The 12,662-nt window shown below is 56.9% G+C and overlaps 1 protein-coding gene across 1 annotated transcript; it reads left to right on the forward strand.

Moving 5' to 3' along the window:
• The first annotated feature begins 3,614 nt into the window (after positions 1-3,614).
• DLX2 (distal-less homeobox 2) lies at positions 3,615-6,847 on the forward strand. Its single transcript, XM_060152645.1, has 3 exons — positions 3,615-4,221; positions 4,715-4,899; positions 5,412-6,847. The coding sequence occupies exons 1-3, from the start codon at positions 3,816-3,818 to the stop codon at positions 5,817-5,819; spliced, it is 999 nt and encodes a 332-aa protein (XP_060008628.1). The 5' UTR covers positions 3,615-3,815; the 3' UTR covers positions 5,820-6,847.
• Positions 6,848-12,662: the final 5,815 nt, after the last annotated feature.

Below are 12,662 nucleotides of genomic sequence, written 5' to 3' on the forward strand. Positions count from 1 at the left end.
ACTCCTGGGGCCGCAGGGCCCCTTCCTAAGCGGTCCCTCTGCCTCGGAGCCCCTGGCCCGGGAGAGGTGGGTGTGCCGCGCCGATCTCCCGTGACCCCCAGGCCTGAAACCGGACCCGGGCAGCAGCGGCCTTGCCTCTGTGGCCCGGACCTGCGTTCGAGTCCTGATGCTGCTGCGTGTCCTCAAGCAAAAAAAAAAAAAAAAAAAAAAAATCAGTCTCTGTAAGCTTTGGTTTCCTCGATGTGGATAATTGTGAACCCACCACATTAGGATGGTTCCCAGGGGTCAGTGCTTGTCAGAACTCCTGGACTTCAGGAAACGCTCAAGAAATAAAAGCTGGCCGTTACTACTGTATTAGTTATCGCAATATATCTGCTTTTTCCACGAGACTGTAAGGTACTGGAGAACAGGAACTCCCAGCACCTGGCACAGTACGTGGCATGGTAAGCGAGACTAGCTGCCTGGGACCCTCGACGGCAGAGTGCAGAGTGGGAACAGGGGGCAGTCCAGCAGCAGCGCGTGTGACCCCGAGTGACGTAGGCGAGTGAGAATAAGCCTGTCCCGGCTGCGCACAAACTGCACTTCGGCGCCCACCCCGCGCCCCCAGCCGACAGGGGTCATCCTCTTCCCCCACCCCCCCATCCCGGCACCCCTCGGCGTCCGCTTTCTGTGTAATGGACGACGCCCAGTGGTCAGGCAGAGGCTGTGCGCAGAGCCAGGGGAAGCCCTAAACGCCTGACCCAGGCCAGCGGTGGGGCAGAGGCCTGAAAGCAAGGCGCAGCAGACCTGTTCTCCAGAGCCGCTCGCTGTCTGCCAGAGGTCGGCAGCTGTTCGACCAAGGCTTACGGTAAGTACCCTGTGGTTTACACTATGGCAACAGAGAAAGGAGGGGTACCTAACTCAAAGGAAGTCGTTTCTGCCCTGGAGCCTCACTGTTCACGTGTACAATGGGAACTATGATTCCGTCCTTGCCTGCAAGGCTTGTCACGAGGCTCCCAAGGGAGGAGACAGATAAAGGGCTGTCGCGACAACCTGGTGGGCATGGGATCCAAAACAGGAAGGTCTCAGCGACGGTGTTGGAACATAGAAGACCAGAGCAGAGACACTGAGCCCCCTTCCTTCCGCCATCCTTCTCTAGAAAACTGAAAGCAGAAAAGGGGAAGGAGGGTGCCCTGAGGTGGAAGAGGAATTTTGGCTGCAAGGAGGCATTACCCCAAACTCGGTCTGAGCCCCCGCTAAACTCCTCTCAAATCACTATGGAGGCATCCCCCTACTCTGAACTGTGGACAAGAGTGTCATTTCTCTACAGTACTGTCTCCCTGACTTTAGACCAAAGTGAGGAAATCGTTTGGATATTGTGATCTGATAATTTAGGCAAACCCAGATTTGTGCCCAGATTATCAGAATTAACATCTCAGGTCTTTACTTGATTCTCCAAATGCAATTGTAAATTCTGCCTCTCTCTCCCTCTCTCTCTTTGCTCATTGCCTCCGGTCTTTTCTCCCACATACAAACAAGTCCCTTGTTTTGCAGTTAAAGGGGAACTAGGGTCATATTTCCTTCCAGGAAGATGCTATTTTCCAGACCTAGCTGACCTGGACTTCAGGCCATTAATGCAGGTTCTCATAGTTAATAAAATTAAACGCATTTGCCACCATGAGAAAGTCTGGAGTACATGCTTGGGGTGGAAACAAAGGAGCAGAGAGAAGGCAAGGCTATGGAAATTAGATCTTTTATATTTCATTTTCAATAGGAAAACAAGTTTTTACCTTAGGTCAAAACAGCTACCACCTTAGTGACAGAAAGATTTGTAACTTGGTGTCAGGACACCAAAAAGCAATCTTGATTACATATCAAGAGGTTAAGTTTGAGACTGAGGCCCACAAAGCAGCAGGCTGAGCGCAATGCACTGATGAGGCAATGCGGCCTGAGGCGAGACCCACCTCCTGAAGCTTTCTAAACCAGCTCCCGCTTCTCCATCTAGGGGCCTTCTGTAACCAAGAGGAAGGCTGCAAACTAAATCCAGGAGGATTACGTTCCTCATTATTCCACAGAGAGTGAGCTATGTGGATGCTGCAGTTTTAATTACACACTTGCTTTTTCTGAGGAAGAAAACCAAAGATATTTTTCAAAGTATTAACTTGTTTTCCATTAGGCAGTTGTTGTAACAAGTTCTTTCAGCGACGTGTTATGTCTTTAGAACGGGGTGCTTCAGATGGCGTGCACTAGCACAATTTTGTGGCTTTTAATTACTATTTTGTTCTTTTGGGGGGTTTCAGAGGCTGGCGCCTCGGCATGATTAGACCGTCTACTGGGCCCACCGCAATCACGAACACCTCCACCAGGTGGCGCCACAAGGCAGGAACTGCGGACTCCGGTAAAGGCGAGTGTCCCTCAACTCCGGGCCACGGTTTCCAACCACCAGGAAACAAGAGATATAGAGGAAGTCGCCACTTCAGATTTAAAAGAAGAGATTGCAGTGATAGGGCCAAACAGCGTTCTAAAATGAAAAAAACTGTAAAATAGGGTTAAGTGCATGAGATAAAACTTTTCTGTTTCTGTAAATTTAGCAAGATTTGTAGTATCGAGACAACACTCTCACCAAAGTATCATCCCATTTCCTTTTTCGTAAAAACATGGAATTTAAAGTTAGAACGAACTTTGAAGGCCATCTGGTCAGTCCAACCTAGAGGGGAAATCCCCGGGATCGTTCTTCGGTTGTCAATTAGCCATCAAATACACGTAATTACTCAGTCTCGGTGTCCACATCAGAAAAGTACAAGGGAAAATGCTTTCAAATATATCATTAGCAATACTACCTTTGAATTTATATAGCTTTTCTCTCAAGGAGCAAGGAAAATAGTTTAAATATTATCGAATTAATTGTCCTAATATCCCTGTGGGTTAGGAAGCAGGTATTATTATTATACCATTATATCAATGGACTATGTCAAGTGCCGAGTGGCTGACAACAGTAAATGCCAGACCCTTCGAGGAAAAGCGGAGCTAGAACTGGCCGGGCTCTCCGCACCGCTTTATTTTGATTAATGTTTGAAAGCTGACCTCGGACGTGAAAGTATGAATCACTGGAGTTGGTCGACACTTGTACACAGAATGGGTTGGGAGACCCCATTTCTTCTTCTCGGAGGCGAAATGACAGTCTCCGTCTTCACGCCTTCTGTCCTCCTGCCATCGGTCACCCCGATTCCCCGCCCCCCCGCCTCCAGCCCCTCGCCTCGCAGCTCACACTCGGCAGCAGCCTGTCTGCACCCACGACCACAGCAGCCGCCGCGCCAGCCCTGTGATTTCCCCCCACACCCCCGCCCCGCGCCCGGCCTTCCGGAGCTCCAGAAGCCTTGTGGCTCGGCGCTTCTGATTGGCCGTTGCTAGGTGACGTCGCCTGAGCTCACGTGACGAGTGTTAAATGCCCACCCTGCGGGAGCCCGGCCCACAGACAATCGTAAAGCCGCTCGGGGTTGCTCACCTGCTCCCACCTCCTCCCGGAGCCCTGGCCAGGTCCCGCCACCCCTGCCCCCTCCACTGCCCGCCCCTCGCCCGAGCCCGCGCTGGGCAAGGCGCCGAGCGGCCCGAGAGGCGGAGAGAGGATGAGGCCGGAGGCAGCTGTCCCGAGCAGTGCACGGTGATCGCCTCCCCCGGAGGAGGAGTTGCCTAGACCATTGCCGCATTTCTTGTTTTCCTCTCCCCTCCCCCACTGTAATTACATTGGCTGCTGGAGGGGACAGGGAGAGACGGAGGAGGCGCCTCGCAACCCCCCTCGCGCCCGCCACCCCTGCTCTTTCCCGTCCCGGGCCAGGATGACTGGAGTCTTTGACAGTCTGGTGGCTGATATGCACTCGACCCAGATCACGGCCTCTAGCACGTACCACCAGCAACAGCAGCCCCCGAGCGGCGGCGGCGCTGGCCCCGGCGGCAGCAACGGCAGCAGCCTCCACAAGCCTCAGGAGTCGCCCACACTCCCGGTGTCCACAGCTACCGACAGCAGCTACTACACCAACCAGCAACACCCGGCGGGCGGCGGCGGCGGCGGCGGCGGCGCTGGGGGCTCGCCCTACGCGCACATGGGTTCCTACCAGTACCACGCCAGCGGCCTCAACAACGTCCCTTATTCAGCCAAGAGCGGCTACGACCTGGGCTACACCGCCGCCTACACCTCCTACGCGCCCTACGGGACCAGTTCGTCCCCGGCCAACAACGAACCTGGTAAGCATAACTTTCGCGTCAAGGGTGCCAAGTCCGTCTAGTTCCTGGAATGGGTGGGATACAAATGTTTGGGACGGGGATCCATCTGGAGCCCTGGCCTTTCACACTGATTGCTTCCCGCTCTCCTCGCGCCCTTTACCCTCATCAGCTTTCAATTGGCCGAGGGTCACCGGGTACGTCCCTCGGGTACCCGGGTACTCGGCTGGTGGGACCAGGTGGCCTCGGCGGCCGCCTCACAACAACCTCATTTCCCTACCACCTGCTGCTCCTTTCTCCCCCGGTTTGCGCCTGTCTTCCCCTTCCCTGGAGGGGCCGACTCCCGGGTTCGCTGGCGGCGCGGGTCCGCGCGTTGCAAAGTTGTGCCTGAGCGCCGCGCAGCGTCTCCAAGAACCCGCCTCCCGGCTTAGGCCAAGTTCCACGCTGCTCTCTCGGCGGGCGGGGAACTCCTGGGCTCCCGCGGTTGCGCGGTTCTCACGATTCCATTTTATTGCAGAGAAAGAGGACCTCGAGCCTGAAATCCGGATAGTAAACGGGAAGCCAAAGAAAGTCCGGAAACCCCGAACCATCTACTCTAGTTTCCAGCTGGCGGCTCTTCAGCGGCGTTTCCAAAAGACTCAGTACCTGGCACTGCCCGAGCGAGCTGAGCTGGCGGCGTCTCTGGGCCTCACCCAGACTCAGGTGAGGGCTCGCGGCCTGGGAGGCACGAGGAGGGCGCTGGCCTGGGATGGCCAGGAAGCAGGCAGGTTTAGGACTATGTTTTTTTAATGTATTTTTTATAGTACTTTTAAGGATTTCGAGGCCCGCGCCTTGGGCGGCCTAAACTTCTTCGCCCGAAGCTGAAATCCCCCAGGGTGCCACCTCGTGTGAGAAAAGGATAGGACAGGGGTGGGCAGAAATCCGGTAGCAAGTTGTCCTTCCGCGTACTACTGATTAAGCGAGTAAAACAAGTGGCCCTCCTGACTCCCTCCGCTGTCACCATCACCTAAGTGCACACACATCAGCTCTCTCGGGTTTTTTGAGAATACCTCCCATTGGAGCAGGAACCGACAGACCCTCTGAGGCCGCGGCACGTGATCGGCTTACCTGACCAGGGTATCCACCTCCTAACCAGCTGTCTTCCTAAGCTTCCTCCCCTCCCCTGCCCCAGGCCGAGTTTCCTCCATTAATGCTCAGGTCCCTTTTCCACAAAGGTCAAAATCTGGTTCCAGAACCGCCGATCCAAGTTCAAGAAAATGTGGAAGAGCGGTGAGATCCCTTCGGAGCAGCACCCGGGGACCAGCGCCTCGCCACCTTGTGCTTCGCCGCCGGCCTCGGCGCCGACCTCCTGGGACTTCGGCGCGCCGCAGCGGATGGGGGGCGGCGGCGGTCCGGGCAGCGGCGGCAGCGGCGCGGGAAGCTCCGGCTCCAGCCCGAGCAGCGCCGCCTCGGCTTTCCTGGGCAACTACCCGTGGTACCACCAGGCCTCGGGCTCCGCTTCGCACCTGCAGGCCGCTGCGCCGCTGCTGCACCCGGCGCAGACCCCGCAGCCGCACCACCACCACCACCAGCACCACCACGGCGGCGGGGGCGCCCCGGTGAGCGCCGGGACGATTTTCTAACTCCCGGAGACTGCGCCAGAGACTAAGAGAGCAGGGACCAGTTATCCTTACTGCTCATCCCCAGAGCCATAGGGTCCCTCCGGCTGGCCCGATGATGCCACCCGCCGATCCCGCAGGTGGCGGCCCAGGATGGCCTACCCCAGGGCCGGGGCCACCGCGCGGCCAGGGACTGGAAGGCGTCTTCTCGCGCCATGGGCTCCTCTCGGAGAAACCCGGCATCCGCGGGAGAAACCCTGCCAAGGCCGCCTTTCCGACCTGAGCCCCGCCTCAGACTTGCCTCCCCTCCCCTCCCCTCCCCGCCCCGCCCGGCGAGGCAGTCCGGCGCCTTTTTCGCCCCGGGCCGCGAGCAGAGTCCCGGAGAGGGACGCCTGCCCCGCCCGCGAGGCTGCCTGGGCCCTCTGAGGCTCCTTTCTCCTTGCCCGCCCCCAGGCTCAGCTCCTGTCCTCTGGGGTTATTGACCTCCCGGTCCTGCCGGCCTGCCCTCCCCCCGCCCCGACCCCTTGACCCCGGCGGCCCGCCGCTTTTTTTCTGCCCTGCTGTTTCCAGCCGTTGGAGCCCTCGTCCCTCCCCCGCCTTAGCTCTCCTCGCAGGAACGCTCCCTCAGCTCTCTCCTCATCCTTCACCAGTGGAGTTTTTTTATTTTTATTTTTTTAAAAGTTTAGGTGCCTTTGCGGATGACCTCATTTTGATGTTGGGGGAAAAATGATTTTTTTAATATGTGGACACTGCAAAAAAATGTGTTTAAATTATCTTTTTTAAAACCTATTCAGGATTATTAGCCTGGACTTCGATATAGCGTTTGTAAATAAAGGTGTCTGTGCAGATTTTCCCACTGATTTATTTGTATAAAAATACTCATCTTTTCAGACTTTTTTGTAAATCCCCACTTGTGAAAACTGCGGTTTAGCAGTGACCTCAGCAACCCCTCCGTTTTATTTTTCCCTTCGAAAAATGTTCTCAGTTTAACTAAGCTACTGATTTGGATTTGTTTTATCTTATCCTAAAGTCTTTGTTCTTGAAATGAAAGGTATTTTGGGGTTATTTATTATGAAAACAACATGCTCTTAATGTTGATTTTACAATATGAAGAGATTATTTAAATAAATTATTGTTTTCATTGGATGTGTGCGCTTTTTTCTTGGTGTCACGACCTGGAAGCTCGAGCCGCTGCCCAGGCGGGGAACTAGGTCAGCCAAGAGTGACATTTACATCTATCGGAGGCTGCGACTTGCGGAGAGGTGCGGCGAGGCGAGGACCCGCACTCTCAGCGCAGGGCTGCTGCGAGAGTTCACGCTCTGCCCGCATCCGTGTCCCTGCGCGAGGTTCGCCAGCTCTCGGCGCGGTGAGTCACTCAGCGCCCGGTGGCTCCGGCCTCCGCCCGCCCGGCCCCTTCGGCGCCGGCGCCGCAGCCCCGCTCCTGGGAGGTCTCAGCCGCCCCCGCGCCCGAGGTGCAGGCAGGGCAGTACCTTCGAGCCGCCGCGGGGAACCTGCCGAAGCCGAGGTCTAACCCCTACTTTGGGCCCTCCCCACTGTTTGCCCTGCAGCCCTTCTGGGACTGGCTGAGCTGAGAACTCAGTGAGTCACCCAGGCCCTCGCGAGACTCTGGAAGGCAGGGCGACCCTGGGCACACAGGGCTGCGCTAGCACACATGCAATCACACACTGACTCGCACAGTCACATCCATACTATCACATATTGAATCACACTTACACTCCTACACAGAACACCGACAAAAATTCATGTACATTCGCACGGAGACCGACGCACAGTGCTGTGGATTCGGCGTTGTTAACACCTCACGATCTCGAAGGGGAAACGTCCATACATGATTCAGCTCTGCTTTCCACACTGGGTCCCACATAACTAGCGCCCAGCTTTGGAAGTGACCCTAATTTCTGGCATTCCCTTCAAAGGCCAGGGGTAGGTGGGTAATGCAGTCCTGAACCAAAAGTCTTTTTCCTTGAAAGCGCTGGGGCCTACAATTGGAAACGTCTTGGCTTCAGTCACAAACTGTGTGACTTTAGGCTACCCACTTAACCTTTCTGTGCTGCAGTTTGCAGATCTGTAAGATGGAATCAATAATAACAGATATCTCAGAGCTGTGAGCCTTTAACAAGGGAATGACAGTGTGTGGCACCTGGTAAGTACTCAATAAATTTTGCTTAGTAGCATAGAGTTTTATCCCAATGCCCCCAAATAGTGAGGGCATTGGGATAAAATGCCCTGCAATTATGAGGCCCAGAGTTACCCAGAGGCCCTTCCAAGTTCACCTCGTGTGGAAGAGCAGCATTCTAGGGCACTCTAGGGCTGGGAGAGCTCTGGCCCCTTCCTATATGAGAGGCTGAACCTTAGCCATCCCCTCTGAAGCGAACAGCGTCTACTGGAGAGGAGGTTGGGGCAAGCCAGAGAGCCCAGTTTGCCATATGTCCTCTAGGATGGCTATTCAGGCCATCCTTTTTGTGTCTGCCAAACTAATGTCTGCCAAACAACAGACGTGGGGGACTTCCCTGGTGTTGCAGTGGTTAAGAATCCGCCTGCCAATGCAGGGGACATGGGTTCGATCCCTGGTCCGAGAAGATCCCACATGCCGCGGAGCAGCTTAGCCCGTGTGCCACAACTACTGAGCCCAAGTGCTGCAACTACTGGAGCTCGTGCTCCGCAACGAGAAGCCACCGCAATGAGAAGCCCGCGCACCGCAACAAAGAGTAGCCCCCGCTACCCGCAACTAGAGAAAGCCCACGTGCAGCAACGAAGACCCAAAGCAGCCAAAAATAAAATTAAAAAAAAAAAACAGACGTGGGACAATGGTGACTTTCTAAGCATCACTGAGAGCAATTCTCACTTTTCTGGCCAGATTGTTTTGAGGCCTGCATTGAATCTAGTTTACAGCAGAGTATGGTCCACAGAGTTGGGGCTCTGGGGAAGGCAGGGAGGCCATTCAGTCAAGTGTCTGTTCGCATTCCTGCAGTGTTTTCCCAGGCTAGGGAAGCCTGGGATGAAGCTCATTGACCCCATGATTCTGACTTCCCTAAGCAGTTGCTGCCTAGCAGACCCCCATTCCTGCCACCACTCCCGCCCCAGCTCCAAATTTCGTGGTTTTCTTTGAGTGCCAGTAGTTGGTGCCAGCCTTCTTTCTGCGGTTGACTGTGCCCTCCCTTCCTTTGCGCGCACTCCCCTCCCCCTCCTGAAACCAGCGAGGAGAGACGGGGCAGTAAATTGGCTGGTGTCGAGGATCTGCAGCAGACAAGATGATTAAGAGGCCTACGCCGAAGCGCCCGGGGCAGGGAATGTCAGCCCAAGTTGGAATCACGCAACAGGCCTTGGCATGAGCGAGCCTGGGAGCCGGGAGGGCGGGCGGCCCCAGCTCTGGGGTGGGCCGAGGCCCCACAGACTCGCCGGAGTCACCGAACCTGGCACCCGGCGGCGGCGGGGTCGGGCCGGGCCAAGGCGCGCCTTTTCCCGGGAAGCCCTTGAAGCAGAGAGCAGAAGGGTGCAGGGGCCAGAGGAAGGGGGCGTTTCCGCAGACAAGGAGAAGGGCAAAGAGAAGGGAAAGAAGGATGCACCTGGGTCCCAGAAGTAAGGGGGCGGGGAGGAGGAGGGGTGAGCGAGGGGAGAAACAAAGCCTGGCTGGGGGAGGAGGGGGCAGGCTCCAGCCCCGCCGGGGGCGACGCGCTGGCAAGTCCTTCTCAGTCTCGCGGCCCGCTGGGAGACGCAGAGCCCTGTGATCAGCCCGCCGCCGCCGCGCAGACAAGCTCCCCCCGCGCCCGACTGCACTCCCCAAAGCGCGAATGAAAAATGGAAATGGGAAGCAGCGATCTCGGCTCCCTGCACTGGGAAACCAGCCGCGCTCGGAACACACATAAATCTTCATTGTAATCTCCTTCCATTTGCTCGCGTGAAATATCAGGCCAGAGACAGGATATGACAAGAGCTGGGAAGCAGAGGGAGGGAAGACGAAGAGTGAGGGGTGCCCGGTTCTCTCCGCTCCACCCCCTGGCAGTGTTGCTCGGAACTCCGGCTGAGCACTGGCACTGAGGTCCAACTCCAGTTGCAGGCACTCCTGGCGAGCCCGAGTCCCCTGCCCCTCGCAGTTCCCCCTCCCCCACCCACCGTACCCCCGCCCTGCGCGCGCTGCGTCGCGGGCCACCCCGCCCCGGGTGCTTCCCGGGTGTAGACACACACCCCTCCCGCGGGCCCGAATTCCCGCCGCCCGCCCCGCCGCTCCCGGGCTGCGGGGGGGAGGGGCGGGAGGCAGGAAAGAAAGGGAATGCATCCCGGGCCTAATCAGCGCGGCTGCAATGTGGGACCATTTAGGAGGCTTCCCCTCCGCCTTCTTTCAGGATTACTTGTGAAAATTGTGAATATCCGTCCTGTGTAAGGATTTCCGAGACTAGTGGGGAGAGTTTGGGGGAAGTATCAGGTTTGATGGGGGCGGAGAGAGGGCTGGAAGACTGGAGCTTTGTTTACAAACAGTCCTTTGGTAGAAGGGGGAGCGGAAAAGAGGGGTAAAAGGTCCCGTGAAGGAGAGTGATGTCGGGGAGTAGAAAGGCCCCTTACCTTTCTAACAAAGATGTCCTCACTGACTGTAAAACCCAGGAGCAACTCCCGCACTCCCCCAAACACCTCCTCCCCCGTCCCCGTCCCAACCACTTGCTCAAAAGTCACAAGCCGGGTCTTTTCCCTCTAGGGAACAGCGACCACCAGTCGCTTAAACCTGTTGGGGGTTAGAGACCTCTTTGAGAATGAAACTACAGATTCTCTCTTCCTCCTAAAATACTGGTTCCTTTGCATTTGACTTTGGGGTCCCCGCAAGCCGGTGGGTGGGACGCGATGCTGCAGTCTTGATTACGCGGGCCCCTGGCCGGGTCTGACTAGGCTCTCCGGAGACGGGCGGGCTCTCGCAGGGTCGTGATACCCAAAACCGCCCCAGGGAAGCCTCCCTCTGCATCTGGAATCTGCCCCCAAGCCTAACCCGCTGCCCAGTCTCCCACCCCCCAAACTCAAAGGCGCGGGCGGATTCGGAGGCCCCCGCTACCCTCTGAGGCCCCCCTGCCGGGAGTTCCCCTCGCGGGGACGGGTTTGGCAGTGATTGCCCCATTACAAGACTTGACATTCCGCCCTGGGGCCTGGGGCCAGGCGATGCCGCGGGTAGGCTGTGTTTAACGAAAAGAGAGAGCAGGCAAGTCGTGGAGGAGCGGCCATTCCACCTCCACGTGAGAACACAGGCAGAGTCTCTAGATAGACCTTTCTTTCTCCGGCCGCCTCCGCTCCTCTCCGTCCTCCCGGTCGGGCCAGACCGCAAACACTGCAGTGTCTTAGCAGTTTGCGGGCTGCGCAGCGCTCCCAGGATTCTCCGGAGGCACGTTTCGGGAATCCTCGGGAGTCCTGGTGCCACTGGCTGCGTCCCGGGTCCGGTCCCGCCAGCGCTAGGAGCTGGAGGGCGGAGACCAGCAGTGAGGTTTGGGCGCGGAGCCCGGGAAGGTGGAGAAAGGCTCCCTGTGATGGGTCGGGACTGCGGGCCAGAAGATTAGAACTCAGGGGAAAGAAAAAAGGCGAAGGAGAGGGAGGGACTGGACTTGGAGCGCGCCGGGGTAATCCCAGGGGGCCGACTCGGGCCCGCACAGAGCAAACATGGCGGGCTTACCCCGCTCCCACTCCTGCCCTCCTTTTTGTGGCCCAGGAGGCTCAAATACCCTAGAGATGAAATCGTCGCTCACGGAACAATGGCGACTTCTGGCCCTGGAACCCGACCGAGTCCGGGCTGCTCCGAGCGGTGGCCGCACTTCCGTAGGCTTCTCCAGCCCGGAGCCGCAGCAAGCCCCCCCCCACCCCGCCCCGGGGCAGCCCCCGCCCCGCCCCATCCCTCTGCGGCCCTGGCCTTGGCTTCTTAAAGTCGCAGGCTGTCTCAGTGCCCGAGAGAAGCACCGCCCAAGTGGGGAATGGGTGTTTCTCGGGGGCGCTCTCTCTCTGCGGTGGAGATCAAAGAAACGCCTAGGAGTTCACGGGGCGGGCCCCGAGGATCCTCAGATCCTCCTCTTCCCAAAGCTTCCCAAAAAGCAGGTTGGTGTCCGCCGGCACTGGGCGGCACTCTGTCTAGGGGTGATGACCGCCTCACACCAACTCCTCAGCCAGCTACCCCCACACCCCACCTCCCGCCCCCTGGACTAGGCCTGCAGATTCCAGGGCCCTACTTGGCTGCACTTTGGAGGGGGTTTGCGAGAATACGGGAAAGGGGCCGAAGGAAGGAGGAGGGGAGAACTGGAAAGAAAAGAAATAGAAGAGGTGTTGGGAGGAGGAAGGGGGGTGGTCGGAATCCTGCTCAGGCACTTTCTTGCTTAGTTGCCGCATTTAGGGTCGGGGTCCTGGGCCTCTCAGGCATCCCAGCTGGGGCCAGCCGGCACGCGGGAAAAGGGATTCTCTTTTCCCGCAGGAGAACAGTGAAAATTTGCCTTGGGTGGCCAATTTTCTCATTTGCCCCTATTAAAAGAAAAAACCCAAGAAATTCAATTAAAGCCACCCTGGCCAAGGCGCTATTTGAGGCATGAATGTCTCCCCTAAAGCTGCAGCAATCATGTGGCATTAGACACTTCCGGAATCCTATAGCCAACCTGAAAAATCCCAGACCCCCTTTTTCCCTAATTTTTGCTCTGATCTGTAATTTTATCCACATTTGCACTAGTTTGAGCATTCTGGCTCTCCCATCTGAAAGCCTGCAATTACTATATAATTCTTCGCAATTTCAGATGTCCTAATATGGACTGTAATTTTTGCGCAAGACAATTTCCTGCTATTTCAAGCATCAACATTGTCAAAGTTGTATGTACATAATAAATGGGAATATCA

Source organism: Lagenorhynchus albirostris, chromosome 6 (assembly GCF_949774975.1).
Source record: "Lagenorhynchus albirostris chromosome 6, mLagAlb1.1, whole genome shotgun sequence".
NCBI classification, from domain to species: domain Eukaryota; kingdom Metazoa; phylum Chordata; class Mammalia; order Artiodactyla; family Delphinidae; genus Lagenorhynchus; species Lagenorhynchus albirostris.

Excerpts from the sequence above, each read along its gene's own strand:
- DLX2 (XM_060152645.1), top strand. The coding sequence starts at position 3,816 with ATGACTGGAGTCTTTGACAGTCTGGTGGCTGATATGCACTCGACCCAG. Across the intron at positions 4,222-4,714 it reads CCCGGCCAACAACGAACCTG|AGAAAGAGGACCTCGAGCCT; the intron begins GTAAGCATAACT and ends ATTTTATTGCAG. Across the intron at positions 4,900-5,411 it reads TGGGCCTCACCCAGACTCAG|GTCAAAATCTGGTTCCAGAA; the intron begins GTGAGGGCTCGC and ends TTTTCCACAAAG.